General features: G+C 45.7%; 1 protein-coding gene across 2 annotated transcripts in view; it reads left to right on the plus strand.

Annotated features, from left to right (window-relative positions):
- Positions 1 to 23,280, plus strand: part of RPTOR (regulatory associated protein of MTOR complex 1) — a 325,607-nt gene that overhangs the window by 114,302 nt on the left and 188,025 nt on the right. For both annotated transcript variants that reach the window (XM_081180842.1, XM_081180843.1), the window contains exon 6: positions 9,157 to 9,332. In XM_081180842.1, the coding sequence (XP_081036968.1) occupies positions 9,157 to 9,332 (176 nt within the window). The remainder of the gene's footprint in view (positions 1 to 9,156; positions 9,333 to 23,280) is intronic.

A 23,280-nucleotide genomic window follows, 5' to 3' on the forward strand; every position in this document is an offset into this window, starting at 1 on the left:
GATATATGGTCTGTTCATGCTGACTCTTAGCAGTGAACACTGGCAGTTTCAGGGAATATCAGTGTTGTCTCTCAAGGCTTGACCAGACGCATGTATAAATGCATGACTCTGGGAAAGACTCTGAAGGCAGGTGCTGGGGCAGTTCAGACAATAAATAGTGCATGTGTTCCAGTCATTTGGCTGCGCTTATTGAGGACTAAAGCCACCCTGTTATAGCTCTCAATTATCTAATTAACTAGCTTCATTGAGTTCAGAGTGTGTCTGTAAACACACCATAATTCTGGATAGCTAAATGAGCTGCTCAAGTGCACTGTTGGAACAAAAGGCTGCTTAATCTTCCTGTGTCATCCCACATAATTGTGTATATCTGAAATGCCTTATTACATGTCAAGAGAAGCTGGAAAGAGGGTGGGGTGGAGAATTTGTGCATATCATAGGACTTTGCTCAGGCTGTATATAAATTAATAGTGACATATGAGCCTTAGGTTCTTAGTCTCCCCACAGCCTTATTTTCATGTCCTTTTTTCAGTCTCTAGGGTATTTTATGTTAGAGCAGTAGAATTTCTTGTGTTTATTCCTTCTCTGTGTGGGAATTAAATGCTACTGTGGGAGTGCTTGTTCCTTTAGCCAGAAGTACGGTACATGACTAACTGCTTCTGATCAGAACTAATGAGATCAAATTTGCAGTTTTGGTTTGTTTTCCGTCTTCAGCACAGATGAATCTTTGAAGTTACAGTCCAGAGCACTGTTACGGTATATGTCAGTGGTGTGTGGAATTTTCCTAATCTATCATCTTCTGGAAAGAAGAAATTGTTCTCCTTTACCTTTGTTAGTACATTGACGTAGAAGATCAGGATGCTGTCGGTTCTGAGAAATCACCAAGCCGTGCCAGCATTCAGAATGATGGGAATTGTAGCCTCAAGCCTCCACGTCCAATACTTTTGACACTATCACGCCAAGGAATAAGTAATTCTTCCCTTGTTCAGAACACACAAAAACAGCACAGTAAAGCCAGTATCTAAACAGCAACAAGTGAGAGGATCTGAATGCACTTGATTTTTCTCCTAAATATGTACTGTATTGGCCCGAATGTAAGCTACACTTTTTTCCAAATTCTGACAGTGAAAAGATAAAGGGCGGCTTATATTCGCGACCTTATGCTGCTGGCAAAGCGACGTGGTTCCCCCCCACCCCAAGGAAGCAGTCCAGGAGCACGGGCCATGGTGCATAGCTCGCCCCCTGCTCCCAAACCTCCCCTGAGCCGTCGAGGAGAAGCAGGGGAGGCTGCTGACCAAGCAGCGTGGCTCCCCCTCCCCAAAGAGGAACGCAGGGCAACAGTGCACAGCCTGCCCACCGCTCCCAAGCCTCTCTGGTGCTTGGGGAGGGAGTGCCGGGAGTGCCAGGAGGAGGTGGTAGTGTCAAGATGTGGGTTCCTGCCCCCCCCCCCCCGTTCAGGGCGGCAGAGCCAGGAGGCGGACTGCACCCACAAATAAGCCTTGAATTTTAAAGGTGTAGCTTATTTGCGGATGCGTCTTATTTGGGCCAATACAATATACTGGTGTAGGAAAAAACATGTTCAGTTTCGTACACCAATGAAAAACATGTTCATTGATAGGTGTGGAGTCTCAGGTGTCTACTTTGTTTTTTTGTTTTTGTTTTTTATACCGGGGGAAAAATAAAGAAGCATTGTTTGAGTCTGTTTTTGTCCCTAGGCAAATAGATTTTTCTCATATTGAGGAGCCCCTGTGCTTGTTGTAGCTCCAACTGCCTGGAAGGCATAGAGCCAAGCCTATGTCACCCTTCTTCAGCTCAGAGTCACCCATTATCTTTTCTCATTAGTCAGTGGCCCTCCATAGAAAAATGTTCCTCGTGCCTGGCATACACCTGTGTGAAGATCGCGCATGTATCTGTTTTGCTAAATATGCACTTGGAAAGCTGCATTTTCCAAATGTAGTGCACTTTCCTCATCAGAATACACATGTGTCACCTTCACGGAGCATATTGTACACTAATGTATGTTGGTTTTGCAATACCAGTGCTTGCCTATGTGGGAAACATCATGTATGAAAATGGGGACCCTGCCTGAAACAACCCGATGCAGTCAAACTCAGCATGAACCTGAACACATTTAATAGAAGTTTAACCTGCTTTTTATGAGAATATCCTCACGAAGCAGAGAACTGTGTACAGTAGTAATATAGACACAATATTTAAACTTTAAACACCCCAAATCCTAAGAAACAGCCAGCATTAATGTTCTCTGTGCAAGAGTCCTTTGCAAAAATAGTAATAATAATAACAACTCCTGGACCCTAACCATAGAGTGAAGCTGTGTATGCTAGATCACTGACCCATTCACATCTCTGCTACTTGTCACTTGTAATGAATGAGATTATCAGATGTGTGTTGTTTCACTGATCTACTGATTAGCTGCCAGGCAGTCAGCTGATTAGCAAGGGAAATTGCTGCAGTCTGCAAAGTAAAAAGACTAGAGAAGCAGCAAAATTGAGGCGCAGTAGCCAAGAGTATTTAAATAGCTTTTAATTCCAATCCTATGCACAGTCTAAATAAATCTAAATGTACGTAAGTCCTGCTAGCTTCTGTGCTTTAAGCGTATAACTCCCTCCAGATTATTTCTGGTCTTTATATATTCAGAATGAAGATTGTTCTATCCAATGGAAGGCTGCCCAGACAAAGTCAACACTTGTCCTGGAAAGCCGGCAATACTATTCCCTCATCTTAGCCCAGAGCTACTCAGCTGATTTTGTTTCATCAGAAAGCCTTTCCCTCTCAGTTCAAATGCCACAGCTACTTGGCTGATTCCAGATTCTGAACTGCTAAAAACTCATCAGGTGGTAGCTTCATATTTACAAATAGCAAGGATTTTTACTATAACAAAATAAACCTAGAAGTGCCACTCCTTTTAGCGGGGGTAGTTAATGTGTTGATTTTGTAATATGAGAGTTGCCTTTATAAAAGTGGTAATCTCTTACAGAGCTGTGTTTTGCCCCTGCCAGGCATGTGAGCAGGTTTCATATAGGTTACTTTTCAGCTAGGATTGCTATGTGCTTTCTAGAAGTGCCTTCATGTATTGATGTTGTTAGTAGCATAATCCAGGAGTTGTCACTACAGTATTTATGGCATGTGCTTTCAACTTCATTTTGCCTGTTAACTCATCTATTGAGCAAAACTTTTGCTCTGCATGTTATCTATTGCTTGTTGTTTGGGTGAGTGAGAAAAAAACTCAAGAATCAGGACTCCCTTAATTCAAGGGTCAAATAGTGCTAGAATTGCACAGTATTGGCTCTTTACATTATGATGGGGGATACTAATTTGCTCACAGATAAATGGATGTGTGCCCCTATTTTTATAATTACTTTCACTTGAATAATAGGATCTTGGTTAATGTGTAATAGGTGCATACACTTGTAAAAAATCAGCCCTATTATGTGTCTTTTATTTCAAACTCTTCGCCTTCTGATTGATCAGAACAATAATGGCCTGGCTCGTATGTAGTACTCAGCCAGGGTTATTCTACCATGGTTTGTTTCGATTTTCTGACTCACGCCTAGCTGTTTAACTATGGTTTGTTAAGCACAAACAAACAATGATAATAATTCATGGTTTATTGCTGGCCTACAATTTCTGACTTTTATCTGTGGCTTATCATGATATGTAAACTGTGTGGTGTGTTCAGCCATTGCACTCAAGTTGCTCGCCGAGCTGCAGATTTGCAAAGAAGAAAGGAATGGAAAACTAAACCACTCCCAAGATGAAGCTGCTCTCTGTAGTGCTTTGCCTGAAGAAGACTTTACTCCGAACTCTGCCTAACAACAGTTGCTTTTCCCTGCTCCACTTCTCCATGACAAGCCCTTTCCCGCAAGGCAGACAGTTTCATATTGTGGTGCAAAGGGACCTCTGTCCAGCTAGCATCTATAAAAGGATGAATAAGAAAGCAGCAGGTCACAATGGAACCATGCATAATGATAGTTAGCCAAAAGTACTTTTATTAAAAGCTGCTTAGAGGGAAATGAAACAATAGCTTTTGGGGTGAAGGTAATGCAGTCATTAAAACATTTAAAACTACTAAGGTTTAAACATTTGTACTTCTGAAAGTAGCACCATGAAATCCTAGCAGGGTAAGAATACAGTGGTGCCCCGCAAGACGAATGCCTCGCAAGACAGAAAACTCGTTAGACGAAAGAGTTTTCCGTTTTGGAGGTGCTTCGCAAAACGAATCTCCTATGGGCTTGCTTTGCAAGACGAAAATGTCTTGCGAGTTCCTGCGGGTTTTTTTCTCTTCCCCCCCTTTTTCTAAGCTGCTAAACCGCTTATCTGCTAAGCCGATAAGCCGCTAGAAGCCGCTAATAGCGCTAATCTGCTAATCTGTCAATGGGCTTGCTTCGCAAGACGAAAAAACCGCTAGATGAAGAGACTCACAGAACGGATTCTTTTCATCTTGCAAGGCACCACTGTACTTTCAATCAGCACCAAAGCCTGACACCTCCCCCCATCCTTCATACCTGTTGATTACACTTTGCAACTTAAGGATAATTAGCACCTTTTGTTCAAGAACTTAGAGAACAATTCACTTGGTGCAGGGATGTCTGTTATTTGACAACCCCTCACCTGATGTTGGTGTGAGCTTTCATTTGTTTCTGGTTTTCTCAAACAGTGTTTCTATGCCACTGGTAGGGGTTTTTTGTTTTTGTTGTTTTACACACACACACTCAAGTGAACCCCAAGGACACATCAGTGAATCTCAGCTATGGCTTGTAAATACCATGAGTTGCAGACACTCTCCACGATGGATGAAGAAACCTAGTCCCTTACACCCTTGGATTCTCAACAACAGATGGCCTCCCAGAGGCTAAGAGCAAAATCTTGGATAGAAGAGAAGGTGGTAGTGGCCATTTCCACATGTCCTAGAGGAATTGGTTCCTTGGTATAGGAAGGATACTGTGCTCATCTGGCTCTCCAATGAGATGTGCTAGCAAGGATACAATCAGAATGCTGTCTAGTATAGGAAGAAAATGAATGCCTTGAGAAAGAAGGAAATCACTACCCACAGCAAACACTCAGGAGTGGGGTCCAGGATGATGCTCTTCAGTGATTAGCAGTCTTCTATAGACAAGAAAGATGTGACTCTGCTACACCTCATGGAGTGACAACATTGTTCCCAATCAAGTGTCAGAGGGCTAATTTTAGAACAACTGCAAAGGAAACCTTCAATCAAGCCCCATCACTGCACCATTATCCTCTGGCCAGACAAGGCAGACCCGTTTTCCCACCCTAGGATTCTCTGGCCAAGGAGAGCTACCACTTCTGCATAGACCAACACTGCCTAGCACTCCGGTCCCTCAGCGTTTACAACTTCAAGCCTTGTGATTGTACGGTCAAAAGCAGTCCCTGGATCATGGCTTTTTCATGTAAAGTGGACAAAGCTGCTTGGTTTGACCATGTGTAGGGTGACAACATGTCTGCAGCCCAAGGTTAGTCTAAGCTCTATCTCTGAGGATATGAAGATAATACCATCAGAAGAGCAACTGTCAAACATCGCGATGGTGTATCAAAGGGCTCTACCACCAATCGGGTCTACAGTGTTGCTCCAGAATGAAGACTTCAACATTCTTCTATCTTAAAAGTATGAAGAGGAAAAGAGAGAGCCATAGGAGACTCAGGAGGAACATCAGCATATTTTGCTGGACTTGGTATCGGGAAAAGGGAGTTCAAGAAGGCAACCCACTGGAAGTACCTTACCTACAATGTGTTGGCACTTAGGATGCTATCAGATAAGACCAACATGGAGAACAGATGGTTGACTCAGCAAAACTTGACATCCAGCAGGCCTTGACAGACAAACCCCTGCCTCCACCTTTGGATTTGAACAGAGAGCCATTCCTGCTTTGGAGCATACTCGCTCTAGGGATTTCTCTCAAGGTAAGCTTACTCCATTCCCAATCTAAAGTCATCTTTGGGATGCTGACTGCCAGAGAACAACTTACCATCATCTCAGAAGCACCCTCAGTTCTAATTATTTCATTATCCTCTTTCTTACAGGATCTTTAGGTATCATAGATGAACAAGAAGAACCTGAGAAGTGCACTGTCCTTGAGAAACATGCTGAAGAGGAGGCAGCGCTAGTTTTGCAAAGGAGGCCCACTGACCTAGGTCAGCTAGGCTTAGGAACAGGAAGAAGGTGGATCAGCAGCAGCTTGCCAAGAATTTAGTTAAGACCACTAAGGACACTGGAAAAAGAATTGCATAAACTTTTTATGGGCTTGATGACCGAAAACCTCAACAGAGATTTCAGAACTGTCAAGTTTTGACATAGTGCGCATGTGAACACATGGCTGAAACCATGGCATCAGCTGTGAGAGAATCTGATGCTGTCTTCAAGAGGTACCTTACCTACAATGTGTTGGCACTTAGGATGCTATCAGATAAGACCAACATGGAGAACAGATGGTTGACTACAGAGAGCAGCCTTAAGACTCTATAAAGGTATGCTTCCGTAGTGGAGTGCAGTGTGGGTTACATGACATAGCACTACATGCAAGTTAGCTACCACCTCACCCAAATCCCATTCTTCAGTTTCAGCGGCATCCTCTTACCACCATTAATCTCCCTCGGAACCTTGCAAAGTTGTAAATGTGGAATATTCACCATAGGAACAAGTCACTTTTCATTGAGTTTGCTTTGTATTACAAGCTTAGTATGGAACAACGCTACTTGTTACTGTTTGAAAGTCAGGTTAAGAAACTATTTAAGTAAAGATCGAGCAAAGTGCGGTTGGGGTTACTTCCCTAACAGTAATATAAAAGCACATTGCAGAAAAATGCTTAATTCTTTAAGTGAGCCATTATTGTGAGTTATGTCCTTTAAATTAGCAGGTTTAATATTTACTTTTCTATAACTGCACTGGTTTGTAATATCTACTGCTGAAAAGACAGTGGTTTAAGATGCTTATGTCTTTAAATGCATAGGGGTAATTAGAAATTTGCTCTTCAAAATAGTTTTATACTGAAAAATATGTACTTTGGTACTTGTTCTACCTTTACTGTTTAAACATGACGAGACCAAAAACATGTATGCAATCATGTTAATGTGTTTTCTCTCTGTCTGTGGGTCGGAGACATTGATCAAGGGTGAGGAGAAGCAACCAGAGGTGGTGATGCCCACAGCTGACTCTCAAAATTCCCAGTGTGCCCTTGGGCTCAAAAATGTTAGCAGCACTTGGCCTTTGGGAAGCAGGCATAGCTACGTTGCCTAGCTTTGTTTGCTCTCAGTAACTGTTGTATTGTAGTGAAATCTGGTTGGTTGGATGATGACAGCACTGTTACTAGGATAAGAGTCTGTTTCGAACATCAGTATGTGCAAGCTGTTTGACGTTTCTGTTATTTCTGTCTCTCATTGTGGCTCAGCTTTCATGGCAAACAGGGAATGAACCGTTCTCAATTCATACCAGTGATGTCATCCAGACCTTGGGAAGCAATTTCCTGCTTTGGAGTAGTTTCACTATGTTGGCTCTTCTTCTGGTTACTGAAGTGTTAGGGACTTGCTTTGAAATTTCTCCTGTGACCAACTGCTGTGGAGTGTTCCGAAAAAACATTTTCTTTTTTCCAAGCTGGTTACCATCAAAGGCCCATTTTAAAATTGAGCTTTGAGAAAGGATCCATACAAACTGCCTACATGCAATCTTAGCAGTTAAAGAAGACCTTTCATTTCTTTCTCTCTCTGTGTATTCATTTTCCCATAAGGATTCTTTCCCTTCTGCCCTGTTCCCTCAGGCGTAATGTTTTATCTTCTTGCAATTCTCCTTTTTATTTCTAATTTGCACATGAATATGAGTAAGGGCTAGTTTATACAGACCTTTCCTAGCTAATTAATATTTCTGATCTCCATTGTGGAGGTTTGGAAGCACTATTTCTTCTCACATTTGTAATTTGGAACAATTGCTTCCCTGCAGCCAGAATTTCAACACCAGAAATCCCATGAGGTACCAGAAACTTCTTTTTTCACTCTCTCGGAGAGACACTGTGCATCAGATATAGACAGTTTCATGAAAGGCTGTTAAACTGGTTTTCAGTATGTTTTCTTAGCATTTTCAAATGATGACAGAGAAGTTTTTCTTTCATAATAATTTTCAGCCAATTAATATTTATACTGTTGAGCTACTTCAGGTTATAATAACACTGTTCATGAATGAGGTGGTGATATCTACAGTAGTTCATTGAATGGCCAATTTGGTGGTCCAGTCTTTTGTTGAGCATCCTATAGAAACTTGTACTCAAGCAACGTCTTTATGATGGAAATTGGATCAAATTATCATAGTCTCAAATTAAACAATTTTTTTTAAAAAAATCAGGGTGATGAAGGAAAAACGAGTAGAGACGTCATGGATTGGTCTTAGGCATTACGGTATGATGATGGTGCTAGCAAAGAGGGTTCAAAGGATTCAATCCAACTGACTGATCTTTAAATGCTTTCCTCATTTCCCCCCTAATGGTTTCTTAATGCTTTTTTTAGGCCTTCGGCACAACAAAATATGCAAAAACAAACAAACAAACCCAAACCCTTCTGTTAAAAGCAAAGTAAAATTAACGCTGAATTTATATTTTATTTTGTGATTTATAATATGCTTCTTTATTGTGTATTGTTGTAACTTCATAGTTTATTGTCTATTAGCCAGCTTGGGCACTGAAGATGTGTAGGTAGAATAGAAAAATATTATATTAAATAACATACCACTTAAGGCACCTGAACAGCCTGTATCCTAGGCTTCATTTCTAAACCCTATCTTGGTTTTCAGTTGCCCGTGTGGCCAATACAGGCAGAAGTTCAGGCTGTGCAGCTCATGCAGCCACCTTCCTGCAACCACTAAGGTAGTGCCTTTGAGATAAATGACCCGTGCCATGACTAAAGAGTATAGGAAGGCATCCTTTGGATAAGCAGTTACCCTTTGGATAGGCTAGAACTATTCATTTCTGCTTTACAATCTGCACCAGTATCATTAGTAATTTAATTGTTGATGAGTTGAATGGTTCTCTGAGCTTTGGCATCTCCTAACTAGTTTTGTTTCCAGAAGATTTTCTAGATACTGGTAGTTAATCAGTAGGAAGACTTAACTGCTGTTTGTTTTAATTTCCTATGAAGGTGGCTGCAATTAACCCTAACCACCCACTGGCTCAGATGCCCTTGCCTCCTTCAATGAAAAATTGCATTCAACTGGCAGCATGTGAAGCCAGTGAGCTGTTACCGATGATCCCTGACCTGCCAGCTGACCTGTTCACATCCTGTCTTACTACACCAATCAAGATTGCACTGAGATGGTGAGTGACTTGTCTGCTATTTGGAGGAATATTGCATGTTCTATGAGCCTTGCCTGTTGGACTGATAGACTTGTTGACCCAAATACTTCAACTGCTCTAAAATATCACTGCAGTACTAAATTACAAGGATTGAGGTGTTCATCTGGGAGAGTATCTTATTAAGCATACTTTCACCTTCTTGGCTTTGATTATCCTTCTGTTTATTACGTTTTGGATTCTAGCTGGATATTTGGGTTTGCTCAGATTAAGGGACTTACTGTGCTGGAAATTAAAATAGTCTGCCTTTTCACAAATCAGAAATACCATATGGTACAACACAATGTTATATCAGTAGACCATTTTCCAGACAAGCTATAGCGCTGATCCTCAAGTTCTTCTACTTGTGCATATTTCGTTTATTCCACAGGAGGTTTTCAGTGGTACTACGCTTTGAGGATTGGGGTGTAAATCCCATATGTTACAAAAATGCTTCAAATAAGCTAGTTAAGCAATAGCATGGAGTACAAAAATTCACAGGCATAAACAAAAGAGAAGATAATTTGAAGTGATGTGGCCTTCTGCCGAGGCGGAAAGAGATGAAAGCATATTCTAAGAAGTTTACACTACCAAAACAAGTGGAACACCAGATACCTAATAGCTCTGATGCACAAACAGGTTTAAAGCTTTAGTAAATAGAAAGAGTGTCCAGTGCTTTCTTTTCCTCTTTCTGTTTTTCATGTCACACTGCAGAATTAAGATTCTTTTGTCAGCTCTTCTGCTTTTGCAGTATTTGTGAAATTATTGCAGTTGAGTTGCAGTGTCAGTTTTGTATGCATATCCTGGCTTTCCATTCTGAACAGCTTTGCACTTTACATGACAAACCCAATTGCTTTTGGTAGCAAACTTTTAAAAGTGTGGACAACAGCATGCATGTATTTTTAAATAGTTGTGGGGAGCTCTGGTCCAGTCAGGATTCCCAGATGGCTATATTTAAGGTGAAGGTATGCCATCCACACTTAGCATATTTTCTCAGGAAACAGTGCTGTAGTGCCGGTGAGCATAGAGCAATCAGGTGTGCTGTGTGGAACAGCCCTTTGGTGAAATCTGCAATGTCTATTTTCCTTAGCTGTGAAAGTCCCACATGGTAAGTTGCCAGTCTGCTATAAACAGAAGTTAAAAGCCTTATCCTGCTATGTCTTTATGTTCACTGAACTCAAAATATTTACTGTGAAGTGGTCTTAAGTTCATTTGGAATTTTTTTTTTTGGGGGGGGAGTAGTTTGAGGATTAGAATGTTAAGGATGTTGAGGTCCTACACGCTTTTTAACACTGATGTTTTTATTATGTTTTTAGATATGCTGTAAGCCACCCAGAGTAGCTGGGGAAACCTAATAATAATAATAATAATAATAATAATAATAATAATAATAATAATAATAATAATAATTACTATTTATTAAAAGAAACCAGTGCTTAGTTGACAAGTCCCAAGAAGAAATGTCAGAGTGTAGCTCGTTCACATGTGTCAGGGGTTCAGGAGCAGAGGCAAGAGCAAGGGAGGAAACAGAGAGCGAGGGGGAGGAGGCAGAAGAAAAGATGAGTGATGACGACGACCCGAGATCTCCGAGTCTTTCCAGTGAATCAGAAGATTCACAGAAAGGAGCACCAGTGGCCAGGGCAAGGGGGGAGTCTAGGGGGGCACCCCAGGAAGATAGAGCCAGAGGGGACTCAGAGGAGAGCAGTTGGAAATCGGGACCAGCGTCACCGCCAGAGAGCAGGGAAGAGGAAGGGAGCCAGGGATCAAGCACTGGCAGCTCACAACAGGGGGGAGGGCATGAGTCAGGAGTGGCCACACCTCCATCGGGGAGCGAAGAAACGGTCAGACGGAAAGTGGAAGGTTGGGCGCGCGCGCCAAGTTCAAATGCACAGGAAAGTGACGCAGTAGGCAGCCCTGAAAGAGAGCCAGGTCCTAAAGCCCGGCGCAAGGAGACAGGAGGGTCCAGGGGGTCGGCGTCAGAAGCATCCAGGAAGGAAGAGACCCCGGGGGGCAGAGGGACCCAGAGGAGAACAGTCAGGCGGAAAAGGTGGAGCAGGGCTAGGATATTAAGTTGGTGCACAAGGGGCGGAGACTCAGACGGAGCTTCGCCGATCTAGCCACTAGACGTAGAGTTGCACGCAGCAGCTTGAAAATGGAAACTGTAATTCAATAAAGACTTTTACTTAATGATCGCTGGCTAGCGTGATCCTCTGTGAGCTAGGATCTGGAAGCAGCTCTGACAGTAAGCTCCGTCTCCTAATTGTGGGCATCTACAGCCTCGAGGAGAGGAGAGAAGCAGGTGCCTACTAGCGAGCTCACGAACGGCAGACAACATGACGGCTGAACAGCAGATAGCGGAACTCAGAGAAGCAGTGTCACAACTGAATGCCGAGGCTCTCGCATCCAGGAAGAGAGAGGAGGAGGCAGCTGCCGCCTGCAGGGATCTCCAGGTCAGGTTGGACATGCTTACGAAGCAAGGGCAACTGACACCCAGACAGGAGGGAATTGGGTTGGCGAGACGAACAGGCGGTTTGGTCTCTCACTTCGATGGGAACCTGCAACAGTACCCCAACTTTAGAGCAGATGTAATGTGCGCACTGCAACTGCTGAATAAAGACTTTAGAGATGAGCAAGAGGAAGTGGGATTCATCATGTCCCATTTGCATGGGGATGCTAAAGCATGGCTGCGCAATTTATGGAGGGATAATGATCCGGCGCTCCAAAATGCGGATGCCTTTATTAAAGCGATGGATGGGTGTTTTTTATCAAGCATTGACGTGGATCTTGCTCGGCAGCAGATACATGGACTGAAGCAAGGGAGGGCCAGCGTAAGGCAGTACCATGCCCGCTTTTTCGCTTTGGTCAGTGCCCTAGAATGGGACAGAGATTCGGCTCCTGTAAGAGACCTGTTTTGGGAGGGATTGCACGGCTCTGTTAAAGATGAAATTGCGAGGGGGGAGAGACCCCGGACCACGCAGGAGATCGTTCAGAGGGCGCTGGCGGTGGGGGTGCGGCTGGAAGAACGTCCATGGAGCAGGGACGAAGGGCGTGGAGGGCGCGAACCAGCCAGGGGCTCCTCCTTCCTTCCCAGAGAAGCAGCGTGTGCGCAATCCACGCCTCCGCCAGGAGGTGGGGCGGAACCTATGGAGGTTGGAAGTGCAAGGGCTCAGTCAGCAGCCAGAGCCCTAGCACCGACAACAGTGAAAGCGAAGCCTCCTAGAGGGAACAGGAAGTGTTACATCTGCGAGGATCCAGGGCATATGGCGAAAGAGTGTCCCCAGAGGCTCCACAAGCACACTGCAGCTTCAGCAATGGTAACTGCAGCAACGCAGCAAGGAGAACCACAGCAGGGAAACGACGATGTCTGGCTGGAGTAAGAGGCACTGGGGCCCAGCCAGACGTGTCAGTGAAGAAGTCCCCGGAGATTTTACAGCCCATGGACCCCCTCCCGCCCAAACCAGTAGTGAGGCTCACCGCATCGCTCCAGCTGCCCAATGGAATCGCCGTGGACGTGCCGCTCACCATTGACTCGGGAAGCAATGCGGACTTTATAGGGCAGGACTTTGTCAACCGGCACGCTATACAGTTGCTGCCTGCCACGCTGCCCCTGCAGGTGGTCACGGTGGATGGCAGGGAGCTGCTAGGGGGGCAAGTGGTGAAGCAGATGCCACCGATGGTGATGCGACTTGGGAATCACAGGGAAATCATCAGCTTCAACGTCACTCAACTATCGGACACGCCCATTGTATTGGGCATGAGTTGGCTGGACAAGCACAGCCCGACGCTGGCTTGGTACCAGAGGCAGCTGACCTTCGGCTCTTCCTTTTGTGCTGAACACTGCATCGTGCCCCGGCAAGAAGGAGAGGAAGAGGAGTCACAGCTGCTGCTAGGCACGCTGCAAGCGATTCCCCACAAGTACGCAGAATTTTTGGAGGTTTTCTGCGAGAAGGAGGCAGACAGGCTACCCCCCCACAGACCATATGACTGCAAAATTGACCTGCTGCCGGGGGCGGCGCTGCCTAAAGGGAAGCTGTATTCCATGTCTGAGGACGAACTGCAGGAACTCAAAGAGTTCATAGATCATAATTTGGAGCGCGGTTTCATCCGGGAGTCCAAGGCAGCGGGGGGCAGTCCTGTATTCTTTGTTAAGAAGCAGGACACGCCCCAAAAAAGACTTGTAGTGGACTATCGCATCTTAAACAGTGTGACCAAGCCGTCGGACTTCCCCATGCCCCGAATCGACGACCTCCTCGCAAAGGTACGGAAGGGCAGCGTGTTCACCAAGTTAGACCTGCGAGGGGCGTACAACCTCATTCGCATGCGGGAAGGAGATGAGTGGAAGACAGCCATGTTCACGCCACTGGGCACCTACGAATATAGAGTTATGCCTTTTGGATTGCAAAATGGCTCCCACGTTTTTCAAGCGTTCATGCATCACGTGTTGGCGGGGCTCCTCTACAAGACGTGCGTCTGTTTCTTAGATGACATCCTGATCTTTTCGGAATCGCAGCAGGAGCATGACAGACACGTCAAAGAAGTTCTAAGCAGGCTACAGCAGCATAGGCTCTACGCCAAGCTGGAGAAGTGCCAATTCGACGTGACGGAGGTGGATTTTCTGGGCTACAAGTTGTCTGACAAGGGGCTCGCCATGGACAGCGCCAAGGTTCGAGCGGTGTTGGACTGGAAAAGCCCACGCAACCGGAAGGAGGTCCAACGGTTTGTCGGCTTCACGAACTTCTATCGCAAGTTTATCAAAGGCTTCGCTATGCAGACAGCGGCCATCACGGACATGCTTAGCTCCAAGAAAAAAGTTCATCTGGACAGAGCGGGCGGAGCAGTCCTTTCAGGCACTCAAGCGTCTCTTCGCGTCGGAAGAGCAGCTGCTGCATGTCGACCCCAGCAGGCCGATGAGGGTCGAGACAGACGCCTCAGACAGAGCCGTGGGAGCAGTCCTGCTGCAGAAAGACCCGCAGGGGGTTTGGCGGCCGGGAGCGTTTTACTCCAGGAAGCTCAGCAAGTCCAAACAGAACTACACCATCTGGGACAGGGAGTTGCTGGCCATTCATGCAGCATTCAAAGCGTGGAGGCACTTCCTGATCGGCGCCAAGCACACAGTGCAGGTCTGCACGGACCACAAGAATCTGGAGCACTGGCGCACGGCACAGTTCCTGAACCAGAGGCAGATACGTTGGGCTGAGTTCTTTGCGAACTTCGACTTCCGAATAGAGTATGTCCCGGGGGACACCAACATCATGGCGGACGCTCTCTCCCGTAAGCCACAATATCTGGAGGACGCCACGCCAGCGGCCGCCATGCACATCTTCGCACCAACAGTGTGGGCGTGCGCTGTGGCAACAGTTGACCTGGAGGCGGTGTGACGAGCGTTGCAGGATGACTCCTTCGCGCAAGCAAAGATGGCAGAGGTGCAAAGGGGTAAGGCAGCGACCGACGGGTTCCAGCTGAGAGATGGATTGCTCATCCGTAAAGGGGCCATCTACGTGCCGGGAGATGAACTTCGCGCCAAGGTACTGCAGCAGCTGCACGACGCGCCCACTGCCGGGCACTTTGGCAAGGAGAAGACGGTGGAATTAGTCGCCAGGGACTTCTGGTGGCCCGGAATGAGAGGGGAGGTCGCGGACTACGTGGCGAGGTGTGACACCTGCCAGAGGGCCAAACCGGTGCACAGACCGCCGGCCGGACTGTTGGAACCGCTGCAAACTCCGGTCGAACCATGGGAGAGAGTGGCCCTGGACTTTGTCACGGATCTGCCCAGCTCGAGGGGCAAGACGGCCGTGCTGGTGGTGGTGGACTTATTCTCCAAGATGGCACATTTCATTCCGTGTGCCAAGGTGGCCACGGCGGAGCAAACCGCCAAACTGTTCATAGACCACGTGTTCAAGGTTCACGGTCTGCCACGGTCTATTCTGTCCGACCGGGGGCGGCAGTTCATCTCGAATTTCTGGCAGAAGCTGATGGGCTTCCTGAACGTCAAGATCAACCTGGCGTTGGCGAGACACCCGCAGACCAACGGGCAAGCGGAGCGGGTCAATGCCATCATGCAGCAGTACCTGAGATGTTATGCGAATCAACAGCCTGCGACGTGGGTGGATTACCTGCCGCTCGCCGAGTTCGCCTACAACAACACGAAGCACGTGTCCACGGGGGTCACGCCGTTCTTCGCCAACAACGGGAGGCACCCCAGGACCTTCCCGGGACTGGAAAGGATGGGGGAGGGGGAGCCGCAGACAGCAGATGCGTTCGCGTCGGAGTTGCAGGAGGTCCACGATCAGCTGCGGCGGCACCTGGAGCTGGCCAAACATGCATACAAGGTGCAAGCGGACAAACACAGAAGGGTTGGCGAAGAGATCCATGTGGGAGACTGGGTCTGGTTAGCAGCCCACGCAGTGCCAGCCAGGTCGTTGGCCAAGAAGAAACTAGGGCATAAGCAACTGGGGCCCTACCAAGTCGAAGAGCAGGTCAACCCGGTGGCTTTCAGGCTGGCGCTTCCGGAGGGTTCCAGAATGCATCCGGTGTTCCACAGATCGGTGCTCACTCCCTACAAGGCACCGCACAGGTTTCAGGAACCCGGAACGGCACCGAGTCCGCTCAGAGAAAGAACCGGGCACGCGGGAGTGGCACAGGAGGAACGCATCAACGAAGTCACGGAGATTTTGGACTCCAGATGGGGGGAAGAGGGGGTAGAATACCTTCTCGCCAAGGAGGGCACCCCGGCCAGTGCGAACAGCTGGGTGCCGGGCTACGCTTTGGACGAACCTCTGCTCAAAGACGAGTTTCATGCCCTCTTCCCACATAGACCAATGCCAGTAGACTTTTTCGACGACTGGCTTTTCACGCCCACGCTTTCTGCCAGCACGTTCCGGGGGTTCGACTCGGACGAGGACCCGATACGAGACGCCCGTTCCCCGGAGGGGTCACCCTCGGGATCTGCCTCAGAACCCTCGTATTGGTGGGACGATAGACCAGAGGAGCAGTGGCGCAGGAAGTGGCAGGAAGGTCCAGGACGAGCAACGCCGCCAGGAGGAAGTGAGGGAGAGACGGACATGGACGTTTTCGGGGACGACCCTGGTTTCGAGCACGGCGGCACAGAGATGGAAGCGGAGGTGACCGTCGTCGATGAGAGCAGGGAGGAAGAACCGGGAGACTTCAGATGGAGGCCCGCCACGGGAAGCGAACTGTATCCGACGTTCGTCCCTCTGACACAGCAGCACCCAGCTCCCGCACCGGAAGGAGGGGAGGGGGGAACGGGGGGCTTCGAGGGGGGGATGGATGTCAGGGGTTCAGGAGCAGAGGCAAGAGCAAGGGAGGAAACAGAGAGCGAGGGGGAGGAGGCAGAAGAAAAGATGAGTGATGACGACGACCCGAGATCTCCGAGTCTTTCCAGTGAATCAGAAGATTCACAGAAAGGAGCACCAGTGGCCAGGGCAAGGGGGGAGTCTAGGGGGGCACCCCAGGAAGATAGAGCCAGAGGGGACTCAGAGGAGAGCAGTTGGAAATCGGGACCAGCGTCACCACCAGAGAGCAGGGAAGAGGAAGGGAGCCAGGGATCAAGCACTGGCAGCTCACAACAGGGGGGAGGGCATGAGTCAGGAGTGGCCACACCTCCATCGGGGAGCGAAGAAACGGTCAGACGGAAAGTGGAAGGTTGGGCGCGCGCGCCAAGTTCAAATGCACAGGAAAGTGACGCAGTAGGCAGCCCTGAAAGAGAGCCAGGTCCTAAAGCCCGGCGCAAGGAGACAGGAGGGTCCGGGGGGTCGGCGTCAGAAGCATCCAGGAAGGAAGAGACCCCGGGGGGCAGAGGGACCCAGAGGAGAACAGTCAGGCGGAAAAGGTGGAGCAGGGCTAGGATATTAAGTTGGTGCACAAGGGGTGGAGACTCAGACGGAGCTTCGCCGATCTAGCCACTAGACGTAGAGTTGCACGCAGCAGCTTGAAAATGGAAACTGTAATTCAATAAAGACTTTTACTTAATGATCGCTGGCTAGCGTGATCCTCTGTGAGCTAGGATCTGGAAGCAGCTCTGACAACATGAATTAGTGTATAAACTAGCCAATGTAATGTATGTGCTGTTTTCACCATCGGTGTCAATCGTCCTATCATTTTACATTTCTGTCCTGACTTCTCCAAAATTTGTTTTTGAGGTCTCAGGATTCAAAATGTAGAAATCCATTTATAATACCTGAATAGAGTGGTTGCATGGTATATAATATATAGGCCAGGGTTTTCTTTCATGCTTTCCTATTGCTTTCCTACAATAGACCCTGATAATTTTTATGAAGCCATTAAAAATGATAACACAGTTCATATAATAGATATGTGTTAGTCGTTGTTCATTATATTAACATTTTATATCAGAAGTTACTAGCCTCAATTACTTGATATTACTTCCCATATGATGGTGTGGTGCCTCTGAGTACCAGGTGCGGGGGGTTTGAGTGGGATAATGCTATTTTACTCACCGTATTTTTCGCTCTATAACACGCACCTGACCATAACACGCACATCGTTTTTAGAGGAGGAAAACAAGGGAAAAAATATTCTGAATGAAACAGTGGACGTATCATTTTTGTGCTTCATGCTGTGGCCACAGACATGTGCTCTGATGGTGAATTTGGGGTGACCCAATGCAAAGATCCTGAGGATCCATGTGGATCCATGCTTTGTAACCACATTTTAAGTGGGGAGGGAAGGAAAAACACAGAAGGCTAAGAATGCAGGAGAGGGCTATAACGTGAGGAAAGGAAGGCAAAAGTTTCCCCCCACCCACCCACCCAAGCCAGCCAGCGTGCTCTCTCTCTCTCTCTCTCTCTCTCTCTCTCTCTCTCTCTCCCTCCCTCCCTCTCCCTCCCACCAGCATGACAGAAGAAAGCATTTTAACTGCATTAAGAACTATTTAGCAGCGAAACCTAAGCTTTGCCATCCCTTAAGAGGTACAGACACTGTAATCTTCCAGATCGCATGAATTTACAGGCAAAACACTGTTTAAGGATTTCATCCTTTTAAATGGAAGAAAGCATATTTGAATGCTGTGTATCTCCAAAAACAAAAAGCAGGAAGTCAAATCAGAATTTTAAGCCGAACCTGTAATCTCTCTTCCCTTCACAAACATTGTTCCCTCCGGAGCAGGGAGAGGATAGAAGGAAGGACGCTCCTTTCCTTTCCTCTCTTCTTGCCTGGAGGGGAGGGGCTTTCCCTGCTCTTTGTTCCGTTTGAGCAAACACAGTAACGAAACAGAGAGGGTGGGCAGTAAGACCCTGAGGCAGAATGCAGGAATGCCGCCACTTCCTCTCTCACGGAGCTCCCTTCTCCCTGAAGCGCGGTTTGATTTTTGCCTCATTTTTCGGCTCCAGGGACCACACATTCGCTGCATAACACGCACAGACATTTCCCCTTCCTTTTTAGGAGAAAAAATCTGCGTGTTATAGAGCGAAAAATACGGTATGTCCTGCTTTTGGACTTCCCATTGGTATCTAGTTGGCCATTGTTAGAACAGAATGCTAGACTAGATGGGACTTTTGTTCTGATTCAGCGAGTTTTTATAATATTTTAATAACAGAACAGTAAACCAGTTGTTTGCTTTCACTTAACCTGTTCAGTAGGAGGTGATTGTTCGAGTGGATTGATAGACTATTACCAGCAAACGCTTTTGCCATTTTTACCATATTAACACTTCCTTGAGATGGTTGCTCAGTATCAGTCACTTTTTTGCAAGACTGTTTTTATACACCCCATCCCAGAGAGGGAAATAAACAAGGAACAATAAAATGGGTCTGTGCTTATAAGGAAATCATATATACAGTAATTTTTTTGAAAAGCAATTCTAGAGAGACCTTTTAAGTTATATGATTGATGTATGGGAAATTTTTCTTTTCTGTGAGCAAGTTCTTTGTATAAAGAAGGAAGGAAATTCATGGCTATATTTCTGTGGAACTCAAATAGGATGAATAAAAACCCACCTGGATTTTCTTTCCTCCAAAACCCATATAATTATCTTAAGACTTTTAGTGCACCAAATTAAGCATAAGTACAAATACAGTTCAGCAAAACCTTTGTCCTTGGTAGAAATCTGTATTTAGTGGCTTCAGTTTAGAAACATAAATATCAATCTATATCCAAAGATGTGGCATAAATGAAATAGCGCCATAATGTTTTTAAGGAGGGATACTTCTGTGGTAGCCTTGAGTTTGAGAAATGGATTTTGCATTTATTATAAATTCATGTGATTTTGTGATTGATTCTTTGATTCTATGGCGGGGTTGATAAGGGGTTTGGGTTTGTATCATCTGAAAGATAACACCTCTAGCATCGCAGTGACTTCAGCAACATTCTAGTACGACATGAGGTAGTCTTATGGAATATTTTGTTCCTTTTCTGTGTCTTGTTTTGTGGTACAACCTTAATGATATTTATATAACTTCAATTTGCTTTGACATCATTCAGTGAATGAAGAGTGAGCAAATAATACTGTGTTATACACGAGAGCCTGAGTCAATACAGCACAGCAAATAAACCATGACAATTTTTAAGCCTAGTTACCATATTCATTGTTTCTAAGTCTGCAGCTTGTTTGAGCACATTTCTGCAGCTCAAGGAATACATTGGGGAGTTAGATTGTAGCTGGATTCTGCAATATTCAAAACACCCTTAAAGTCTCTGCTTATTTTTCCTGATTTATTATGGATATTGGAGCATTTTGCTTTGTGTTCAATATGTGTGCAAAATGAGTGGTTGTTACATGTTATTGAGGAAGGTAAGGGGGGGGGAATATGTCATAAATTAATTAATTTTTATCCAACCATACTTTTCTGTTAGTGCAATATATTTCTGCTTGCATAATTGAACTTTTTCCTCTTCTCCATTCCCCTGTAACTCCCTGCATGCCATCAAAATCAGTTCTGGAGGATTAGCAGACCCCCTGGAGCAGATTTTGGGGGGGGGGTACGGAGGAGTGGAGAGGAAAGTCCCATTGTGCAAATGGACTTCTGCCCACAGAGCATTGGCTACAACCCACAATGTTTAAGTGAATAAATGAATCTGCATTTTTTTTTAATGCAACAGATACTGCTTTTCTTTATCTGCTACATTTGTCTCCTGCCCTTCCTTCAAAAAATTCAAGGCAGGGTACTTGCTCTTCCCTTCCCTATTTTGACCTTTGAGCAGCTTAGGCTGGGAGAGAGTGACTTTGTCCCTGTCTTATAAGAGGACCCACCAAGAGCATTTTGCCTTTGTTTAAGGGAAGTCTGCTGACTTCCTCCCTCCCAATATGTTTCTGAGCACAATTCAAAGTGTTGTGCTGACCTTTAAAGCCCTAAACCAGGGGTCAGCAACCTTTTTCAGCCGTAGGCCAGTCCACCGTCCCTCAGACCATGTGGTGGGCCGGACTGTATTTTTTTTTGGGGGGGGGGGGATGAACAAATTCCTATGCCCCACAAATAACCCAGAGATGCATTTTAAATAAAAGGACACATTCTACTCATGTAAAAACGCCAAGCAGGCCCCACAAATAACCCAGAGATGCATTTTAAATAAAACATTCTACTCATGTAAAAATACACTGGTTCCTGGACTGTCTGTGGGCCGGATTGCAAAGGCAATTGGGCCGCATCCAGCCGTGGGCCTTAGGTTGCCTGCCCTGCCCTAAACAGCCTCGGTCCTGTATATCTGAAGGAGCGTCTCTACCCACATTGTTTAGCCCAGACACTGAGGTCCACCTCTGAGGACCTTCTGGCAGTTCCCTCACTGCGAGAAGGGAAGTTACAGAGGACCAGGCAGAAGGCCTTCTCAGTGCCTACCCTGTGGAACGCCCTCCCATCAGATGTCAAGGAAATAAACAACTATCTGACTTTTAGAAGACATCTGAAGGCAGCCCTGTTTAGGGAAGCTTTTAATGTCTTACGTTTTATTGTATTTTTAATATTTTGTTGGAAGCCACCCAGAGTGGCTGGGGAAACCCAGCCAGATGGGTGGGGTATAAATCATCATCATCATCATCATCATCTTGGTCTTGCTCCCCACAACCCTAAACATTTAGTGCCAGCCTGTCTCAGCATTCACTACAAGAAGCATCAAGGAATGGATCAATGTCAAACAAACAATCCTCCCTTGTTTGTAGTAATCAGTCCTCTTTTGTGCAACTCTGCAGTGAGGTATGTTATTTGTATTGAATGTATCCGTGTATATAACATAATGAAATGTAACTTTTCTTGGAATTTATAAGTTTGGGGTGGTGTTGGTGGATCTGTTCTATTTAGTAATTAAGGCCTGGATTGATTGGAGAGAGGAGGATGAAGCTGTTGGCAGAAAGGTGAAATTCCCTCGTATTGATGATAGCAGACTGAATGCTTATTTTTATTTTATGTTATTTATTAATAAATAATTAATAAACCTAGTACATCTCAAAGGAACCAGAAGGTAGGGAGTGCAGTTCCCTTGCCAGTTCTTTCTCTTCCAAACTTGAAAATGCTATAAAAGATTATTATTTGTGTAAGGGAGTTTAACAGCTATTGAGTCAAGCTGCCCACGCTCCAATCTAGGCTTCGTAGCTCACAACCAGAGGCATAGAAAGTGTCTCTGGAAAAGTACTTTTCTGTCCTTGGTATCATTGAACTGCAAAGAAATCAGGTGTTCAGAAAACAGTAAAAAAAATGTACAAACTGGACATTTTTAGGATGGGTAGAGGGGTCATAGTGCATCTCCCAGATTAATGTGTTCATCTTTGTACGGAAGCCTAGCTTTTATTTTGAAATTGGGCTATTGTTTTCTGGTGTTGAAAGACATGCAGGGACCGAGTAACACCAAAATGAACTGATTCTGGTAGAGAAAAGCATTCTCTTCCATGTTATGCTACAGGCTCTTAATATTCAGTGCTTTGCAACAGAGTCATTCTCTGCAGGTACAGCTTGCTGTAAGGCTGGAGGTCCATTTACATTTTGCATCACTCTGAGATTAGTATATAAAGATCATTGCTTATCACATGCCTGGATGGCATGCACATTAATAACATGGGCTACAGACCTTTCAGTAGACATTTCAAAGCATTTGGTGCTAAATTCTCACAGCATAAACTCCATCTCTACTAAAAGTAGGTCACTAAGATACTGCAGTTGCAATGGGTGAGGAATATCCTGCATACCAAGCAATGAATGTTAAGTTTTGAAATTCCCCTCTTATTAAGTGGAAAGAATCAATCAAAATACTGCTTCCACCAAGCTGTGTGTGTCTCCATTTTCCATATAAGCGTAACATGCTGTGCTCAAAGAGCTTGAAATTCCAGCGAACTACATAATACAATCCACAAACAAGTGTGATTCATTGATTGGAGGGCTGGGCTTGGATCTTGAGAGATGTGGCTTCACAGAGTGTTCTCTTTCTGAGAAAAAGCTTTTCTGCTGTTTGTTATTTCTTGTGAAGCTGAAGGGGGCTACAGAAGCTGTGTTTGGCAATGAGTGAATCACCCCCTTCCCATAGTATTCCTTGGATTGGAAGATGGTTCCCTAATGCACCAGGAAATAGCTCAGTTTATTCTGCGTAAATCGGAGTCAACCGTTTCTCCAGTTGATGGATCAACAGAGTCCATCACCCACCCTTTTCACAGAAGAAGCAGCGAGTAGATGCAGGTGGAGGAAGGGCTGAAAATTTGCAAGTGGGAGGGGAATTGTTCTTCTTGCCTGGTATTTGAGGCAGACATGAGTAACTGAAGTTTGCATTCTGAACTAAGCAATTATAAAGCTCACAAGTATCTCCAGTTGTGGCAGAAAGAAGATGCTGCTATGTTAGTACCCATGGCTCCTCTTTTACACAATCCAGACCCAGACACCTGACCTGCACCATGTGGGCCTAACATCATTTCTAGGTGAAGATGGGGTGGACCCATCAACCCCTTGCTCCTAAGAGGCTTTCCATATATATCTATATA

Source organism: Podarcis bocagei (genome assembly GCF_964188305.1).
Source record: "Podarcis bocagei genome assembly, chromosome: 2".
In the NCBI taxonomy this organism is placed as follows: Eukaryota; Metazoa; Chordata; class Lepidosauria; order Squamata; family Lacertidae; genus Podarcis; species Podarcis bocagei.